Genomic DNA, 21,250 nt, shown 5'->3' with positions numbered 1-21,250 from the left:
GAAACTAGGTGAACCTAATTAAGACCTGATCATTGAGGAAATAATTGTGTGTGGCCTTGAAATACAAGCACATTCTGAATTTGCCAATATCTGATTAATTTGCCAATATTAGTTTACAAAGAATGTAAACTCAAATACAGAAGTCATTGGGTCTGTTTATGAGTTTCTCAGGAGAGCAGCTGTTTTAAGAGCCAATGGGATCTTAAGATAAATGTACTTAAAGACAGCAAGGCTTAGTGATAACACCCAATCAATGCCACCAAAGCAGAAGGAACTTGAATTTGGAGCAGTTACCTTCATACAACATTTCACTTAACAAACTGCAACAAATCATATTGACAGCTTATGATATGCCAGATACCATCAGTGCTAAACACTTACCTATTATCAGTAAAACTAGAAAGGTCCAGAAGGCATTCTCCCTTTAAAATCTGGGGGAAAAAAGCCATTTTGTGACTTCATGTAAGTAAGCATATTAACATACACACAAAAATACTACATTTATCTAAATTTTCACATTGGTAGTTATTATAAATAACACACACACACACAAAATACAATTACTAAATATTTCTTTCAGACCTTTGAATCCTATTTAGTATGCAAATAAAATATTAAAAAACATTTAAAGTCAAGTTTTGAAAATACTTTGTAGTCTATAGCAGTGGTTTCCAAATTTTAGTGACATAACAATCATGTAGGGGAACTTGTTAAAAATGCAGACTGACAGACCTCAAGGTCTCAACTAAGGCAGCAGTTTTGTTTTTTGTTTTGAGGTACGCGCGCCTCTCACTGTTGTGGCCTCTCCCGTTGTGGAGCACAGGCTCTGGACGCGCAGGCTCAGCGGCCATGGCTCACGGGCCCAGCTGCTTCGCGGCATGTGGGATCCTCCTGGACCGGGGCACGAACCCGTGTCCCCTGCATTGGCAGGCGGACTCTCAACCACTGCGCCACCAGGGAAGCCCAAGGCAGCAGTTTTAACAAATTCCTCAAGTAATTCTCATGAAAGCTGTCCAATTTTAAACATTGGTCTATGGAAAATGGAAACTAACAGTTACTGAATGATAATATATGTCAGGCAAGCAAAAGATTTGAAAGGAATATAGGTATTGTTATTGGTGACAGAGGAAAACTACACTGTTATCAATATTTTCTGTGTATCCACACTATACTTAGATTACTACATAACAGGGTTGCAAACTCAAATGATTTCAGGGGTCAGGGATCAACATACATAAATGAAGACGGCAGAAAGCACACTTCCCATCCTAAAAGAGGTGGCCATCATTTAGCTTGACAACAGTTACCATGTAGAAATTGCAAACCAGTATTGCCATAGCTTCTGATTTAAAAAAAAATTTCATATAAAAGATCTTTATGTGTAAGTTAAAAATTGAACAAAAGAAAAATGAAATAAAAAATTAAAACACCCTAAACAGGCCAAATAAAGCATCTGGCCCATGGGCAGGAGAACCACTGTCCAAACCAGGATACTTCTGGAGTGAAAGAAGACACTATAATAATTATGCCAAGACAACAGCCAAAACCCAGATAATTCAGGCAAACCAAGATGAATGGTCATCATAGCTAGAGGCCACTAGTGCCTTGCTTCTGCAAAGCACAATAAACATAATCCTTGAGTTCCTTTAAAAGTTTATTTTGCTGGAGATTAAAGTTTTACAAAGAGATATTTTACATAGACGTACACATACACACAAAAATATATACTGTGTATATATACACATAAATAAATACTTGTTTGTTTGCTGAAAGATAAGACTAAATACAAAATGATGTCCAAGAGGGACTTCCCTGGTAGTCCAGTGGTTAAGAATCCCCCTTCTAATGCAGGGGATTCGATCCCTGGTCGGGGAACTAAGATCCCACATGCCGTGGGGCAACTAAGCCTGTGTGCCACAACTACCAAGCACACGGGCCACAACTACAGAGCCCATGCACTCTGGAGCCCGTGCACCACAACTGGAGAGAAGCCGCGTGCCACAGTGGAGGATCCCTCATGCTGCAACTGAGACCCAATGCTGGAGATTGGTTCAAGATGGCAGAGTAGAAGGATGTGCTCCCACTTCCTCCTGCGAGAGCAGCGGAATCACAACTAACTGCTGAACAATCATCAACAGGAAGACACTGGAACTCACCAAAAAAGATACCCCACATTCAAAGACAAAGGAGAAGCCACAGTGAGATGGTACGAGGGGCACAATCACAATAAAATCAAATCCCATAACTGCTGGGTGGGTGACTCACAAACTGAAGAACACTTATACCACAGAAGTCCACCCACTGAAGTGAAGGTTTTGAGTGCAATGTCAGGCTTCCCAACCTGGGGGTCCGGCAACGGGAAGAGGAATTCCTAGAGAATCAGACTTTGAAGGCTAGCGGGATTTGACTGCAGGACTTTGACAGGACTGGGGGAAACAGAGACTCCACTCTTGGAGGGCACACACAAAGTAGTGTGCGCATCGGGACCCAGGGGAAGGAGCAGTGACCCCATAGGAGACTGAACCAGACCTACCTGCTAGTGTTAGAGGGTCTCCTGGAGAGGCGGGGGGTGGCTGTGTCTCACCGTGAGGACAAGGACACTGGCAGAAGTTCTGGAAGTACTCCTTGGCATGAGCCCTCCCAGAGTCCGCCATTAGCTGCACCAAAGAGGCCAGGGAGGCTCCAGTGTTGGGTCGCCTCAGGCCAAACAACCAACAGGGAGGGAACCCAGCCTCACCCATCAGCAGACAAGCAGATTAAAGTTTTACTGAGCTCTGCCCACCAGAGCAACAGCCAGTTCTACCCACCACCAGTCCCTCCCATCAGGAAACTTGCACAAGCCTTGTATATAGCCTCATCTATCAGAGGGCAGACAGCAGAAGCAAGAAGAACTACCATCCTGCGGCCTGTGGAACAAAAACCACATTCACAGAAAGATAGACAAGATGAAAAGGCAGAGGGCTATATAACAGATGAAGGAACAAGATAAAACTCCAGAAAAACAACTAAATGAAATGGAGATAGGCAATCTTCCAGAAAAAGAATTCAGAATAATGATAGTGAAGATGATCCAGGACCTCAGAAAAAGAATGGAGGCAAAGATCGAGAAGATGCAAATGTTTAACAAAGACCTAGAAGAATTAAAGAACAAGCAAACAGAGATGAACAATACAATAACTGAAATGAAAACTACACTAGAAGGAATCAATAGCAGAATAACTGAGGCAGAAGAACGGGTAAGTGACCTGGAAGACAGAAAGGTGGAATTCACTGCTGCGGAACAGAATAAAGGAAAAAGAATGAAAAGAAATGAAGACAGCCTACGAGACCTCTGGGACAACATTAAACGCAACAACATTCGCATTATAAGGGTCCTAGAAGGAGAAGAGAGAGAGAAAGGACCCGAGAAAATATTTGAAGAGATTATAGTCGAAAACTTCCCTAACATGGGAAGGGAAATAGCCACCCAAGTCCAGGAAGCGCAGAGTCCCTTACAGGACAAACCCAAGGAGAAACATGCCAAGACACATAGTAATCAAATTGGCAAAAATTAAAGACAAAGAAAAATTATTGAAAGCAACAAGGGAAAAACGACAAATAACATACAAGGGAACTCCCATAAGTTTAGTGGTTGATTTCTCACCAGAAACTCTACAAGCCAGAAGGGAGTGGCATGACATACTTAAAGTGATGAAAGGGAAGTACCTACAACCAAGATTACTCTACCCAGCAAGGATCTCATTCAGATTTGATGGAGAAATCAAAAGCTTTACAGGGCTTCCCTGGTGGCCCAGTGGTTGAGAGTCCGCCTGCTGATGCAGGGAACACAGGTTCGTGCCCCGGTCCGGGAAGATCCCACATGCCACGGAGTGGCTGGGCCCATGAGCCATGGCTGCTGAGCCTGTGCGTCCAGAGCCTGTGCTCTGCAACGGGAGAGGCCACAACAGTGAGAGGCCCGCGTACCGCAAAAAAAAAAAAAAAAAAGTATGTGTAAGAGAAGAAACCAGTTAGGGAAGACTCTATGCTCAGAGGAAAATCTCATAACAGTATTTGCAAAGAAGGGAACTATAATAATGACCTTATCCATATTCGTATTTTTTTTTTTCCAACCAAAGAGAAAACTCAAGTCGTAGCTGGATTAAATGGCTCAGCGTTGGGGAAATAAATTGAGACCCAAAGGAAAAAGCCAACTCAAACATACAGAAATAGCAAGGCAAATTACTGAGAAAAAAAATCCAGAATGCATGTAGGTAGCCCACAACTGTAAGGGATTTTCTGCTCTACTCATATTGAATTAAAGCTACAGTTGTTATATTGATACATCATCCTACTTTTAATAAACAGTCAGCAGTTATTCAAATTGTGGCAGTAAACTAGCTTACTCTGACCTCCTGCTTTTCATAATTCTTTATCAGGCGTACTCTTATGTTCTGTTCTTTATAATTCTCTAACAGAACCTCCTATAGTTGCCTCTGACAGTGCATTTACTTGACAGTACATACAGATGGTCACATTCTTCAACACCTCAGTTTTGCACATCACAGAAAATCACAGGACAACTCCGCATCACATCAGAGACTGAAACCTGGGAATCTTGACCCTGAGTCCTATAATGTTAAGAACTTGCTTAAAATATTGCTTTTCCCCTTGAGGCTGCTGCTGCTGCTGACCCCCCAAAATCTGAGTCATTTAATCGTAAGTATAGTACCTTCCTGTCAAAGAGCTTTGAAATATATGGCTTAAAGTAGTGCTCCTTTATTCCTTTGGCTTCTACCAGAAGTCCGTCATGTAGTTCACACAGTACGGGAATGATGCAGGGAGGCTCTTCAGAAGCCCTAAAGTCAGCAGTATGGAAATCAGATGGTAAACCTAGTTTGACAGGGTATAAAGAGCAATGGAGGGAAAAGAGAATATGGTCAATTTTTGAAACTCTTTTTCTAAAAATTGATAATCAGTTTTCAAAAATACATAAGGTCGGGCTTCCCTGGTGGCGCAGTGGTTGAGTCTGCCTGCCAATGCAGGAGATGCAGGTTTGTGTCCCGGTCCGGGAGGATCCCACGTGCCGCGGAGCGGCTGGGCCCGTGAGCCGTGGCCGCTGGGCCTGCGCGTCTGGAGCCTGTGCTCCATGGCGGGAGAGGCCACAGCGGTGAGAGGCCCGCGTACCGCAAAAAAAAAAAAAAAAAAAGAAAAACATAAGGTCTTACCTTTAAATGACGGATTTAGCAAGTCTCGTCTATTTGGGCACATAATGGCATTGGCAAAAATCAGATCCAAGCAGCACAGAAGTAAATGATAAGAGTTTACTAAATCATCTCCGATCATACGAAAATTACCTTTAGAAAAAAAGAGACATAAAACCCAGAAACCTTTCAAGTCAAATAGCACCAAGTTCCCATAGTAGAAATGTAAAACACTGGAAAGTGTCACCTTACCCTTAGTATAAACAAAGAGTGTCCAACAGAAATTAAAGAGCTCCTTAACACTGCAAGGAATCCTCCTAAAAAGGGGGAAAAATGTACTTTTTATCTGACTAACTTTAAATATCATTCCACATTTGTCACTTAAATTGAAACAGCAAATATAACAAATAGTAAAGTCAAATTACATATAAAATCTCATTCACAAAGGACAGACAACTATGTTTTATTAAATGGAATTAAAAAGTAGACTTTTAAAAATGCAAATTCCCTTAATAAGTTTGTATCATAATTTCTATGTCAGTTATATGAGGATTAAGTGTCTCACCTCTGCTTCCTGCTTCGTGGTAACTTTGGTGGCTCTTCATATGGATTTTGAAATATATCTAAAAAAATTGGCTCAAATTTTTTGAAAATTACAGTAGACACCTCAAAATTTCTTTCTAGCCTTTCTATACGTTCACGAAATTCTTGTGGCAAGTTTGACATGTCCATCCACTTCTTCATTTTACTAAAAAACTGTATTAAACTAAAAAAACAGAAAAAAAGCAACTTTAAAATGAGTCCATATAATGGAAGGAAAAGAAGACACTCTACTTATGCCTAAGAATCTTTATTAAAATGCCTGATTTTATTTTAAAAAAGAGAGAGAGAGAGAGAGAGAAAACAAAAACCTCACTCCAAGTGCTATGAAATTACTTTGGTTCCCAGAATCACTGTGGGAATGTAGATTTTGAATTAGTAGTCAATACATAAAATACCTTCTACTACGCAGGGAGTACCTATCTACTTCTTTTATTCCCTGCAGCACCTAGACAATACTCTGCATATAAATTACAAAGTAAATGTTAGGCAACAGACTGATGAGTTCACAAAACTAGTTTGAGGAAAGACAGAATCTCCCAATACTGGATTCTGGAATTTGATCACAAAGCACCAGACTGTTACAGGGCAGGAATAAAATTCAAATGTTTGTATTCCAACGTGTGGTTCTACCACCAAATATAAACTAAGAAGGTAGTACATACCCAGAAAATCACTTAATGGAAAATGGCTCTACCTTTTTGGCTTATTTAATTATGAGTGCATTTTTTTAATGTCCTCATGTTAGTATGGTCTTAGACTGAAATTTTGTAGTGTTAAAGCTCATTTAAGTGTCTAGCACTATATACAGAACAATACTTGTAATTTTTTTCTTAAAAAAGGTGGTGGAAGAAATCATCAGCTAGTTGTCCATAGGTGTTCAAACTCCAGACATGCTGATTGAAATCTAAAAATCTGAGTTTTTTAAAAAGATCTTTTTCAGGGCTTCCCTGGTGGCACAGTGGATAAGAATCTGTCTGCCAATTCAGGGGACACGGGTTCGATCCCTGGTCCAGGAAGATCCCACATGCCGCAGAGCAACTAAGCCTGTGCACACCTACTGAGCCTGCGCTGTGGAGCCTGCGAGCCACAACTACTGAAGCCCGCATGCCTAGAGCCCGTGCTCTGCAACAAGAGAAGCCACTGCAACGAGAAGCCTGCCCACCACAACGAAGAGTAGCTCCTGCTCGCTGCAACTAGAGAAAGCCTGTGCACAGCAATGAAGACCCAACACAGCCAAAGAAAAAAAAAAATGTATATCATGATACCCTGTGTGTGAGAATTCTCCTTTTTGGTTTTCTTTTTTTAACGGGCAATATGCATAATTACAAAATTTAAAAGGTACTAAAGGACATATGATGTCTGCTACCACCGCCCTCCCAGTTTTTATCTGCTAAAGCAATCAACTTTGCCTTAGTGACTAATTACATTGTTACCAGTTACTTATTTATCCTTGCAGAGCTTTTTAAGGCATTTATAAACATATACCTACTTAAATTTTTTCCCACTCATATACCATACTACCTACAATATTCTGCACTTCATTTTTTTTCCTGTAATTTATTTTGTAGATATATATATATATATATATATGTTTGTTTTTTTTTTTTTTTTTTTTTGCGGTACGCGGGCCTCTCACTGTTGTGGCCTCCCCCATAGTGGAGCACAGGCTCCGGACGCGCAGGCTCAGCGGCCATGGCTCACAGGCCCAGCCGCTCCATGGCATGTGGGATCTTCCCAGACCGGGGCACGAACCCGTGTCCCCTGCATCGGCAGGCGGACTCTCAACCACTGCGCCACCAGGGAAGCCCTGGAGATCTTTTTATGACAGTTCATGTAATACTCCTTCCATAATTTTAAGAACTGCATTTTATTCCACTACATGAATGTACCATAAATGTATTTAAACATTCCCTTTTATCCCTTAATCTTTTTATTTTGAAATAGCATCAAACTTACAAAAAAGTTGCGAGAATAGTATACAAAAACTCCTTTATTCACCAATAATTAACATTTTGTGTATTTGCTTTGTCATCCATCTTTCTCACTCTGTGTATATATGTGTATACAAGTGTTCCTTGATTTATCATGGGGTTACATCCCGACAAACCCACTGTAAGCTGAAAATATTATAAGCTGAAAATGCATTTAATATACCTAACCTACCGAACATCATAGCTTAGCCTAGCCCACCTTAAACGTGCTCAGAACACGTCCATTAGCCTATAATTGGGTAAAATCATCTAACACAAAGCCTATTTGATTAAAAAAAAAAGTGTTGTCTATCTCATGTAGTTTAATGAATACTCTATTGAAAGTAAAAAACAGAATGGTTGTATGGGTACAGAATGGTTGCAAGTGTATTGGTTGTTTACCCTCCTGACTGCATGGCTGACTAAGAGCTATGGCTCACTGCTGCTGCCCAGCATTGTGAGACAGTAACACACCATCAAGTCACAAATCTTAAGTTGAATCATCATCTGTGTATCCACATGTGATGGTTAATTTTAGGTGTCAATTGGACTGAGCCACAGTGCCCAGATGGTTGGTCAAACATTATTCTGGATGTTTCTGTGAAGATGTTTTTTGGATGAGATTAAAATTTTTTACAAAAGTTATGTATGGGCTCATGGATTTCCACTGCCAATATGGACCAAAGCCAATCTGCCTACAGTCACTGCTGAGTGCCCAATCAGCCAGCAGCAGAGCAAGGTTCTTTAGGAGGCTGTATATGCTCTGAATCAGCAAACAATCTAGTGCTGTTTCTTCCATAGCCAGGATTCACAGGTCCAGGAATCAAGAGGTGGGGGGAGAGTGGCACCACTCACTATTACCCCTATTGACCCACCAGCAAAATTTTTGCTTCCTGTCCCTGTCACATTATACTCTGTTGGCCTAGAGGTCTTAGTTCCAAAGAGAGTAATGCTTCCACCAAGAGATACAACAATAATCCATTGAACTAGAAGTTAAGACTGCCATCCAACCACTTTGGGCTCCTCATGCCTCTAAAGCAACAGGCAAAGAAGGGAGTCACTATGCTGGCTAGAGTCACTGATCCTGATGACCAAGGAGAAATTGGACTGCTACTCCAGAATGGAGGTAAAGAAGAATAGAATACAGGAATCCCTTAGCGTAGCTCTTACTATTACCATGCCCTGTGATTAAAGTCAATGGAAAACTACAACAACCCAACACGCAGGACTACTAATGGCCCAGACTCTTCAGGAATGAAGGTTTTGGGTCACCTCACCAGGTAAAAATTCACGACCAGCTGAGGTGCTTGCTGAAGGCAAAGGAAATATGGACTGGGCAGTGGAAGAAGGTTATTAATACCAACTACAACCACGTGACCAGCTACGAAATGAGGACTCTAATTGTAATGAGTATTTCTTATTTTGCTACAAATATGTTTGTGTGTGTGTATTAAGTCTTTGTATTCCTTCCTCTCCTACCCACTTGTTACGTAACATAGCATGTACTGACTTTACACCACAGTATTGTTAACTTTACTTCCAAGTATTTAAGTTATAGGATATCAAGAAGAAGAGTAAACATACCCCAAGGATTTTGCATCCTCTTTTGGGGAAAGGGTTAGGGCATTTTGGGTTGTACAAAGTATACTTATCTCATGTTAGGCTAATGTATGATCTTGTTATGGCTTTTATTTGCAGATTAAGTATGGCATAAGGAGATGTGGATGGGTGCCCAGATATTCAGTCAAACATTATTCCAATGTTTCCATTAAGGTATTTTTTGGAATGAAATAAACATTTGGATTGGTGGATTCTGAGTAAAGCAGATTACTCTCCATAATGTAGGTGGGCCTCATCTAATCAGTTTGAAGGTCTTAACAGAAAAAGACTGACCTCCTCCCAAGTAAGAAGAAATTCTGCCAGCAGACCGCCTTTGGATTCAAACTGCAACTCTTTCCTGGGTTGCCAGCCTGCTGGGCTACCCCATATTTTAGACTCTCCAAGTCTCCACAACCATGTCAGCCAATTCCTTAAAATCCCTCTCCCTCTCCTCTTCCCAACCTGTGCAGGTATGTGTACATGCTATTTTGCGTGCACGCTCTCTCTCTCTCTATATATATATGTGTGTGTGTGTGTGTGTGTACACACACACACATATTAGCACATTCTATTGGTTTTGTTCCTCTGGTGAACCCTAATATAACATACATATAATTTTTTTCTGAAGCATTTGAGAGTAAGGTGTAGATATCATGCCCCTTTACTCATAAATACTCTTCTATTTTCATAAAGAGAAAATGTATTTACTCAAAAATATAGTTTCTATTTCCTGAAAAAGAGGTCTTACATGATTAAGTGCAATTATCAAAATCAGAAAATTTTATATTGATAAAATACTATTAGTTCATATTTAAAATTCACCAGTTGTCTCAAGAATGTTCTTGATAGCAATCTTAAATTTCCCAATCTAGGATGTAATCTAGTAGCATGAACTGCATTTATGTGTTATTTCCTTTTAGTTTCCTTCAGTCTACATCAGTTCTTTAGACTGTCTCTTGTGACACCAACATTTTGGAAGAGGACAGGTCAGTTATTTTGTAGTATGTCCCTACATGCTTCCCTCATGATTAGATTTAGGCTATGTATTTTTGACAGAGTACTACATAAGTGATGTTATATCCTTCTCAGTGGGTCATAACCATTTGTCCCATCATTGATAATGACTCTGCACTTGATTTAGGTGGTATCTGCCAGGTTTTCCACTTCAAAGTTACTATTTTTCCCTTTGTAATTGATAAGTGACTTGTAGGGAGATACTCTACAATTATGCAAATATTTAGTTGGCATTCTAATATAAGGAAGAGATTTCCCTTCTCCCCTATTTATCATCAGTATAGATTTTATTCAGTGAGTTATAATCCATTACTGTCCCTATTCATTCTGATGCTCAAGTTATCCCAGGTATGGTTACAAATGGGAGCCTTTTCAAACTAGCTCCTATGCCCCCTGGACATGTCCCCAACATTTTTTTGAGCACTTCCTTACTTTCTGGCATAAGTTGTTCCAGGTTCGTCAGAAAAATAGGTCTGCCCCAGCTTCTGAATTAGCCATTTCTTTGAAGACATTATGCTAAGTATTCATTTGTTGTGTCCTTCCTTGGAGATATTATGCTGTTATTTGAAGACATTAGGCTAAGTGAAATAAGCCAGTCACAAAAAGACAAATACTGTATGATTCCACTTATGTGAGGTACCTGGAACAGTCAAATTCAGAGAGACAGAAAGTAGAATGGTGGTTGTCGAGGGCTAAGAGGAGGAAGAGGGAAGTTATTGTTTAACTGGTATGGAGTTTAAGTTTGAGAAGATGAAAAAGCTCTGGAGATGGATGGTGGTGAGGACTGAAAAACAACATGAATGTATTTAATGACACTGAACTGTACAATTAAAATTGGTTAAAACGGTAAATTTTATGTAATGCATATCTTATCACATACACATACACTTCCCCCCAACCCTGCCACCAAAAACAAAGTATGGGGTAGGGATGGTAATATGGAACATACATTCCAATAGTGGCACACTACCTAATTTTAATGGCACTCAAAAGATAAAAAAGAAAATTACTCTGTAAAAATTAGTATCATCAATGTTCCAATTAAAATTATGAAAAATCATTTTTCATTCAGGTTCTATTATACTACGAAAATAATGAATGAATGAAAGTTGTCTTGATTTAAGTTACTGAAAAACTTGTAAAAAATATGGAAAAATTAGTTCTCAATACTTAAAACAATAAGATGTAGACAACTAACTGCTTTATTAAAATGAATTTAAAATTCAAATTATAAAATAGATACAATTTTTTAATACCCTTAATAGCAGAACAAATTTTTACATGAAACTTTCTTTTTAAGTTGGAAGTTGCTTTGGTTAAATTTTTTTTGTTTTGTAGACTGAAGCTAAATATAGATACAGTTCAAAAGGAGACATACTAATGTATATTTGTATATAGATATATATGTAATACAGCATGACTTGGGAGGCTCGCCACTTTCTTAGGTATATAACCTCTGGGAAGTAATTTAATCTCTTGGTGACTTGGTTTCCTCATCTTTAAAATGAGATTTATTTAATACAATTACTGTGAGGATTAAATGAATAAAGATATGCAAACTATTAGCACATACTGTCTGTCACACAGGTAAATATTCAATAAAAATTTGCTAGTTTTACAGGTGTATGTATAAGTCTATACTTAAACAGTATTTTGCAGTATAATTTATTAACAATATTTGATGGATATTTTCCCATACCTATAAAGATCTACATAGTCATTTAAAACTACATTTAAAGTTGAAATTTTGAAAAAAATTACATTTAAAGTTGAAATTTTGAAAATAGCCCGAATTATTATAAATCAATGTAAATAATAATCCTCACTTGAAATTCTTTTTTATTTGTCTGAATGAACATACTGATGTTGGTCAACAGCTCTTTTAGCAATTAGGAATGGGACACTTAAAAAATTTTTTTAAAACCAATGCACATTTTAAAAAGTATCTTTTGACTCATCACTACACTTTTAGGAATTTATCTGAAATACACACTTACAATAATGTTCACTTGTCTGTAATCACAAGGGACTGGATATAATCTAAATGTTCATCAATAAGGGGGCTGGCTAAATATATAAAACATCCTTATAACTTAAAATATCCCACAGTCACTAAAAAAAAATTAATGAGGTAGAGCTATACATAGTGATATAGAAGGATTTCCAGAATATAAAGTAAGAAAAGCAACAGAAAAATACATACAGCAATGATCTCATTTATGCTTACAAATAAAACGCAAAAAACTGAAAAACAGATTTTTTCCTGCTTAACAATTTAATAACAGTAAATTGCTAATAGTGGTAAATTCTGGGGGATGGAAAAAGAAAGAGACATCTTTCTATTTTCAACCCTTCTGTATTATTTGAAAATTTTTAAACCTTTTTTCTTTTATTGTGGTAAAAGTATACACAATGTAAAATTTACCATTTTAACCATTTTTAAGTGTACAGGTCAGTGGCATTAACCATTACCACTATCTACCTCCAGAACTCTTTTCATTATTTGAAATTTTTATCATGAGCTTGTACTGTTCAGTTTCCGTAACAACTTATTATTACAAAGATTTAAAAATTTAATATGGTCAGTGATGAGAAACATCAATAGAAAAAGATCATATGACAATGGACAAGGTTTTGCTCAATTTAAAAAAATTACCTTAACTCCTTTTATCTTAGTTATATTTTCATTTTGTTTTTATCATGAATGACAAAAATTATATTTACTAAAGTTTTTTTTTTTTTTTTTTTTTTTTTTCTTTTTGCGGTATGCGGGCCTCTCACTGTTGTGGCCTCCCCCGTTGCGGAGCACAGGCTCCGGATGCGCAGGCCCAGCGGCCATGGCTCACGGGCCCAGCCGCTCCGCGGCATATGGGATCCTCCCAGACCGGGGCACGAACCCGTATCCCCTGCATCGGCAGGCGGACTCTCAACCACTGCGCCACCAGGGAGGCCCTTTACTAAAGTTTTAAAAATTGTCTTGACTTAATTCTTTTTCCATTTATAGAAACCAAACTTGTTCTGAAGATTTTTTTTTTTTTTTTTTAATTTAGCATGAACTGAAACTTAACCCTCGCTGGGGCTTTACACTTTCTCCTCTGTCCTGGAAACCCAGGAAAGCAAATAGACAATGACCTCAAATAGTCATTATGAACATTAGCAACTATCCAAATCTGAATCACTCCATTTCTGTTGTTTGGTATTCAGGCAAATAGTTCCATACAGTTGATACCAGAGGAAGTAAAAGCTATAGCTAAGACCCACCAATTGCTTAGTATTTGCAAGGGAAAAAATATTAACCATACAGTAGAGAAACAAGAGAACATCGTTAGCAGATGATCAAAATTAACATCACCAATGAGAGGCAGAAGGATATCATGTGCCTCTAGATGTGATATACTGAGGACACAAAATCACTTATGTAGTTTTCCATCTAGGAATGTAAAACCTGCACCTAATCATAAGGAAACATGAAACAAATCCAAAACGAGGAACAATCTATTAAAAAGGGGGGCAGGGTGATTGTGAACTATACTTTTCAAAAATGTCAATGTCATAAAAGACAAAGGCTGTGGAAATGTTCTTGTTTAAAGGAGACTAAAAAGACATGGTAAGTGAATGCAATACCTGATCCTAGATTGGATTATTTTTTTTTTAGGATTGGATCTTGAAGGAAGAAAATGCTATCAAGAATGTTACTGGATTAACCAATAAAACTAGAATAGAGATGCTAGATTATATAAAATTACTGTATCAATGTTAACTTTGTTGAAGTTGATAACTGTACTGTAGTTATTTAAGGAAATACACACTGAAGTATTTAGGGGTAAAGGGCTACAATGGACACCACTTAAACTGAAATAGCTGAGGAAAAAAATACTATTTAAGAGAAAAAGATCAAATGATAAAGCAAATGGAGTAAAATATCAATAAAAGGTGAGTCTAGGTCAAGGGTACATGGATGTTCTTTGCCGTTTTCTTATTTCTGCAACTTTTCTGAAAGCTTGAAATTATTCTCAAATTTAAAATATTAATGAAAAAGTTACAGAGGAAAAAGATTTAGAACCTCTAAATCTAAAAAGATTTAGAGGCTTCTGCTTGAAGTTAGAATTTAAGGAAGAAAGGCAGAGAAAGAATGTGAGAATTGGGAAAAGATACCTATATGGATAACAAACTTCGAATGGGATGAAGCTAAATGATTTAAAATAAAGAGAAATTAAATCCTAAAGTTAAATTTAGGACTTATAAAATAATGTTTGAAAAATCAAAGTGCTTTACCTTAATTTAGCTGAACGTAGTATTCTGGTAAGTGAAACACAATTTCCTTCCATGATACCCTTTCCAACTGTGGGAATAATGCTTTTGCGGCAAGCAACATATAATGAACATGCCAACCAGTGTATAACTTCTCCCTGGCGGGCAAAAGATAAAACAGCAAAATGGATATACTACATTAAAACGCTTGAATTTTAGAATCAAAAGAGATCTTAGAATTATCTGGTCTAATTTTCATCCTGTATTAACAGGCCAGAGAAATGAAGATATTTGCCCAAGGTCACAAAACTTAGTTGGTTGCAGTAATGGGTATAAAACTCCTTACTCTTAGTCCTGTGTAACATGCTAAATCCGTATTAATCTAAAGATAGATCTCTCACCTATACCCCAAATCTAACATTATTGAAGAGTTTTCAATTTCTCAGCATTAGCTTTCTCAATATTATTACACCAGTCATGGCCTTGATGATGCTGAAGTTCCTACCATTTTAGTTTTAGGTTTCTTTTTTAACCAGTTTGGCAGAGAAAGGAAAGAACAGAGTAGAAGATGGCAAGAGAATTACACATATAAAAATGAAGGGCTTCCCTGGTGGCGCAGTGGTTGAGAGTCTGCCTGCCGATGCAGGGGACGCGGGTTCGTGCCCCGGTCTGGGAAGATCCCACATGCCATGGAGCGGCTGGGCCCGTGAGCCATGGCCGCTGAGCCTGCGCGTCCGGAGCCTGTGCTCCACAACGGGAGAGGCCACAGCAGTGAGAGGCCCGCATACCGCAAAAAAAAAAAAAAAAAAAAAAAAGAATACCCATCACAACACAAAGGAGACTGTCAGTTTTGTGAGGTAAAAATTTGGGGAATTATTTACCCTAATCTTTAAAATAGTAAGTATGGCTCTCTATCTTAGCAGACACTTCAATTTACAATGCTACAAAAAAGGTGACATTTGGGAATTCAACACTTAATTCTCTGCTTTAGGCTTGAGATATCCAAGCTAGATTCACTTTATGACTTCACTGATGAGCTTTACAAAAAATTAATAACTAGACTCAAATCTCATAGCACAACACAATACTGTTGTGCAGATCCTCTTTAAGATCAGACTCTAAAAGAATAAAATGATTGATAAAGGTTTCTTGCAATAATCCAAAAGGGGTGGGTAGAGATGGGCAGCCACCAATAAAGCTAAGACCTAGTGTTCCTACCCTAAAGTACTATAGTGAAAAGTCTCATTTGCTCAAGGCATTAAAGGAGGCAGGTAAGCTTAAGGTTGAATACTTTTAGAAGCCTTGATTAACGAATTGTTTGGGTATAGCATCCAAGTACTCTACAGCTTTTGGATACAGGCTACTAGGTGAAAACACTATTAAGACAGAGAAAATTTAAGAACCAAAATTACTGCTTTGATTTTTTTCCTAAAAAAAAAAGCACCTAATAGTATTTAATTTAGTTCCTTTACGCTAGGCCTTAGAAATACAAAAACAGTTTCTAACATCAGGGTACTCCAAGTGTAGAGCTAAGAGGAACAGATATTATACTATTATCTATAATTGGTGAGATATATGTTTTAAAAAGAATTGAAGAGAAAGTGTTATGGGAGAATATAGTGTAGTTACTGATTTTGACTGGGGGTCAGGGAAGGGCTCACAGACGGAGACAAAAGTGGTAAGTGGTGAAAAATCACCAGAATGTACGGGGGGAAGTGGGGTGGGTAAGCAGGAGCTAGTCAGGTAGACTAGAGGGGATAGGGGCTGGGCAGAGGGGTTCTTAGGGAGCAGCAGATATATGAAAATGCCCTCCACCAAAAACAAAGCATAAAAGAAAAGGAAAATAAAGCACTCTAGATAGAATAAACACTCACAAAATCTTAATTCACACAGCTGTGAATTCGGTCAAAAATTTAAGATATCCTGATCAACTCGGCCTAACTGGAGATTCAGCTCTTCAACCTGCGCTGCAGTCGGGAGTGAGGGAAAAGTTTCCAGGCAGAGGGACTGGCATGGAGAAAGCACACAAGTAGGAACAAGCTTGGCATATTCAAGAATGTGAAAGATGTGCCCAGTTTAATACCCTGACCTCCGTCTGCACTCAGCAGTGCTTCTCAGTGACAGACCAAATGAGGACTCGATGTCAGAAATGCTTTCTCAGACTTTTAAAAAGTTCGTTTCCAATCTAGAGCCCATAATTTATAATCTCCCTTAGCTTCTTATTCTTTCCTCAGCTTTCCAGTCGTGTCACCCAGAGATGCACATCACTGTCCTTCATCCAGTCTATCCAGTCCTACCCTGGAGACATACAAGAGTCTCTCTTCTTCTCCCTCATACACACACACACACATTCAACTCCAAATTTCCAACTCTATGCCTTAAAGCCCACCGATTAATTATTTCACCAGGTGATGAGTCAGCAGAGCAGTCTGGGTGAGTCCAGCCCTCTTGGATCACAAAAACCTTTGACCATAAGGCTACTGGAGTAATTGCAAATACATTCCCTCACAATTCTACCTCTATACTGGGCTTATGCTTGTCTGGGTTCCTAGGACAATTAGCAGAACGACCCTGGGCAAGACAATCCTCTGAGCCTTGATAATATTGCCTGGAAAGCAGGTTTAATACTCGCTGCCGTGCCATGTTCACAGGGCTGTTGTGAGGACTTAATGCAAGAACGGTTGGGGAAAATCTAATGATAGCCTACATTTATTTTGTTTAGGGACAGACACTGTGCTTAGCATCAGGATAATCTAATTATCCCCATCTGAGAGAGGAGGAAGCTGTGGCCGAGAGATAAGCATTGTGTGCACACTGGCTCTGATCAAACTGCTGTACGGTGGCAATACTGCCAAAAGAGCAACCCACACCTCGAGGCGGAAGGGTGGAGAGATTATGGCTCAGACTCCTTACTCCGGCTCCACCTCTAACGGTGCGACCTTGCGCTTAACCTCTTCGGGGCTCAGCTTCCCCATCTGTGTAACGGGGATCACAACATGTTCGAAGAGGTGTGGCGGCGAGAACCAAGTAAGATGACATATTTAAAGAGCTGGGTAGTGGCGTCTGGGCACACAATTCACGTAAGCTTCTGCCATTAGAGTTAACTGTTTGTTTAAGCAGATTTAAGGGCAGTACCATGACGTTTGTGGCACTGGTCTGAAGACTAGGGGACCCCTGAGTGGCGTGTGACCTTGGACAAGCCACTCCTTTTCCGGACTTCGGTTTCCCGCCTCAAAATAAATGGAGACATTGATCTATACTCGCCCTTCCAGCTTCGCACTCCTCGGCGCGGGGCTGGGCAGAGACCCTTCCCGGTGGGGAAACTCCCACCGCCCCATAGGGTGGGGTAGGGGCGGGGCGGGGGTGGGGCCTGCCGAGCTCGGTCTCGCCGCCCCACCTGCTGCCGCTTACCTCTAGGCTGTAGTTGCCCCGGATGGCGGTGAAGTCGTCCAGGGCTTCGGCCGCGCTCCCCTCATCCAGGTTCAGCTCCTGGCACAGGGCCTGCAGCGCCTCCCCGGCCGCGGCGACCACCGCCGCCCCCTCAGAGTGGGGATCGTCCTCGTCCATACCCTCAGGCCCGGCGGGCGGCGCGGTCACAGGCCCCCCAGCTTCTTTCTCCCTCCTGGGCGCGCTACCCACAACCACCCGCGCCAAAAGCGCGCGAAAATCGGGAGCCGCAGCACGACATCTCTTCGGTGGTCTGCATCCGCGTTTCTCCTCAAAAAGGTCCGTTTCTCCTCCAGGGCTCCCAGCCCTCACTCTCCGGAAATGTGATAAGAAGACGGACTTCGGGGCCTAGAAAACCTGGACTTGGCCCTTGGCGGACAGCGGTGGACACAGCCGGCAGGGCAAATTGGGAGCGGAGGGATCGGAGGTCCGCGCGCAGGATCTGCTGGGAGTTGTAGTCCTTATCCTACCTTGGAGCCGGCTGCGCCTTCCTTTCTTGGTGGCTCTTTGGTTTGGGCCCCGCTGGGCTGCCAGTTGCGAGGCGGCCCCGTTCATCTTAGGGAGAAGCCTCTTCTGCCCGGCCAACCCACGGGCTTGGTTTGTCACTGCCCCGGGACGCCAAACATAGTCTGATCGAGAATTGCCCCTTGAGTTTGGAGACGGAGGAGGGACCTGAAAAAAGTGGTCTCTCGACAGCGAGGGCGGGGGAGGGCCTCGTCGGCCTCTCCTCAGCGTCTCCAGCGCCTAGTGAGTGGTCTTTTGAATGACTGAAGGGTTGGTGAGGCAAAGTTTATTGGGGGACACCTGTCCATCTCTTCTTGATCGCTAAACGAGGCTTGACCTGGGCTGAAAGAAATGCAGTAAGGGGCCACTTTCTCAGCTTCCTGGGAACTGGGACCCTGGAACCCAGTAAAGACTGTTATTCCAGACTTAGGAATGGCCTGAGCATAAGCCTGAAGGCATGGTGCTGGTCTCGAGGCTTACCCTTCCGCTTCACCAAAAACACCTTCTCCGAGAAGAGCCAGAGTGATCATTTGAAAAGGTAAATCAGAGCACGTCAGTACTTCACACAAGATCCTTCAGTAGATTCCTTTTGCCCTTAGAATAATATCCAGACTTCTTGACCTGGCCTATAAGGCCCCATGTGATCTGGCCCCACCAGGGCATTGTCCCCCTCCTCAGGTAGATAATAAGATCCAACCTCACTGCTTTGTTCTGGAACCTTGGAAATGCCAAGCTGCCAAACTAGTTCTTGCCTCAGAGCCTTTTTCCCGTGCTGCTCAAACAGCCCCACATACTCTATGCCAGATCTTTGCTTGTCTGGCTCCTCCTCATCCTTCAAGTTCAGCTAAAAGTCATCTTGTCAGGCCACCTCTGAGCACTGTATTTAAAATAGCTGACCCTGGGTCTTCCCTGGTGGCGCAGTGGTTGAGAGTCCGCCTGCCGATGCAGGGGACACGGGTTCGTGCCCCGGTCCGGGAAGATCCCACATGCCGCGGAGCGGCTGGGCCGGTGAGCCATGGCCACTGAGCCTGCGCGTCCGGAGCCTGTGCTCCGCCACGGGAGAGGCCACAACAGTGAGAGGCCCGCGTACCGCAAAAAAAAAAATAATAAAATAAAATAAAATAGCTGACCCACATCTCCCCCCATCCACCCCATTTCATTGTCTTCATAGCATCTTATCACTATCTGAAATTATCCTATTTGTTTATTCACTGGCTCTTCCTACTAAAATGTGAGTTGCATGAGAGCAGGGGCCTTCCTTTCATGTTCAGTGTATTCCAGAGTTTATAGATGAGTGACCAACTCGTAGTTGATACTCAGTACTTAGCATGGTGCATTTGAAAAATTACAAAGAAAACCTTTGTTGCTTGGATGAGGGAAGGAGTCACCAGAGATGAAAATGGAAGACAGGTCAAGTTAGGTTGCAAAGGACCTCATAAAGGTAAAAGCGTGCACATTATCAGTGGGGATTTTAATGAAAGGAGGTGAATGATCAGTATGTGTTTTGGACAGGTTCCTCTGGCTGCAGTGTCACACGTGGATTGCGTGGGGTAGAGAGTAGAGGTATGAGGATGGTGGGAGGTTGGCCCAGCGTAGAAAGGAGCCAGTCTGCAGAGACAACTTTGTCCTAGAACTGAAGGGGGCACTACTGAAGAGGAGGCGTCTCCAATAACAGGTTTCCATCTGGCCCAAGAGGGTGAAAGGTGATACTGTGAACTAGAATGGGAGTGCAACCAGAGGGATAAGATCAGTTCTGGAACTGTTGTGTATGCGATGCTTGCAGGCAGTTTAAAAGGAGGCTGTTGGATCCTGGAACGTAGCCCCTCTCTCCTGGGCAATTTCCCAGTCTTCTACATTCTCCACATGTGGGGAGGGGTGGGACTTGGGAGCCAGTGGCAAGCTGGGTCTCAAATGAGTAAAAACTCAAACTCCCCCTAAAAACTCAGACGCAAACTGAACTGCCCATGTGGTACTTCCAACTGCTTTCTTCTAGCTGACTTCAGGGCCATCTCATTATTATTTTCTGAAAGGGATGTTGGCACAGAGTGTCCGTACAGAGACTTACCTCCCATGAGATTTTACTTAGAGGTTATGGGCCGTTAAGGGGAGGTCTTTCCAGTGCCAAGGGTTCTGTAACAGGGCTTATCATTCCTCCTCCTAACTTCCTTTCCTGTCAACAAAGAAATGTCAGGATTAGTGGAGGTGAAATGGATGAAGGTCTTCCTGTACTGGCTCATTTGTTTTCTAATTAACCTACTGTGCTTCTTTAAGAGAGAGCTCCAGGAGTGGAGACAGCCTAGACATGAAGATGTGGGAATTTTCAGGCAGTACCTGAAGTTAAGGGAGCAGGTTCATATCACTCAGGGAACGTGTTGGCATGAGAAGAGACTCAGGGGTAGAACCTTTAGGAACACCAACATTCCCGGGATGGGGCTTCCCTGGTGGCGCAGTGGTTGAGAGTCTGCCTGCTGATGCAGGGGACACGGGTTCGTGCCCCGGTCCGGGAAGATCCCACATGCCGCGGAGCGGCTGGGCCCGTGAGCCACGGCCGCTGAGCCTGCGTGTCCAGAGCCTGTGCTCCGCAATGGGAGAGGCCACAGCAGTGAGAGGCCCACGTACCGCAAAAACAAAAAAAAACCATTTCAGGGATGGGCAAAATTTTAGGAGTGAATGAAAAAAAAA

The 21,250-nt window shown here is 41.3% G+C and overlaps 1 protein-coding gene across 3 annotated transcripts in view; it reads right to left on the bottom strand.

Annotated features, from left to right (window-relative positions):
• RBL1 (RB transcriptional corepressor like 1) overlaps positions 1-18,265 on the bottom strand; it is a gene marked incomplete at its 3' end in the record, with an annotated part of 75,483 nt that extends 57,218 nt beyond the window's left edge. For all 3 annotated transcript variants that reach the window (XM_082645813.1, XM_082645814.1, XM_082645815.1), the window contains exons 1-7: positions 18,029-18,265; positions 14,642-14,775; positions 5,746-5,946; positions 5,433-5,497; positions 5,205-5,333; positions 4,709-4,869; positions 382-431 (exon numbers count right to left, since the gene is read on the bottom strand). In XM_082645813.1, the coding sequence (XP_082501939.1) occupies positions 382-431; positions 4,709-4,869; positions 5,205-5,333; positions 5,433-5,497; positions 5,746-5,946; positions 14,642-14,775; positions 18,029-18,184 (896 nt within the window). In that variant the 5' untranslated portion in view covers positions 18,185-18,265. The remainder of the gene's footprint in view (positions 1-381; positions 432-4,708; positions 4,870-5,204; positions 5,334-5,432; positions 5,498-5,745; positions 5,947-14,641; positions 14,776-18,028) is intronic.
• Positions 18,266-21,250: the final 2,985 nt, after the last annotated feature.

The sequence above is a fragment of the Mesoplodon mirus genome, assembly GCF_964341445.2.
Source record: "Mesoplodon mirus genome assembly, chromosome: 15".
Taxonomy (NCBI): domain Eukaryota; kingdom Metazoa; phylum Chordata; class Mammalia; order Artiodactyla; family Ziphiidae; genus Mesoplodon; species Mesoplodon mirus.
The sequence above is the reverse complement of the archived record's forward strand: the minus strand, read 5'-3'. Positions and strand labels throughout refer to the sequence as shown.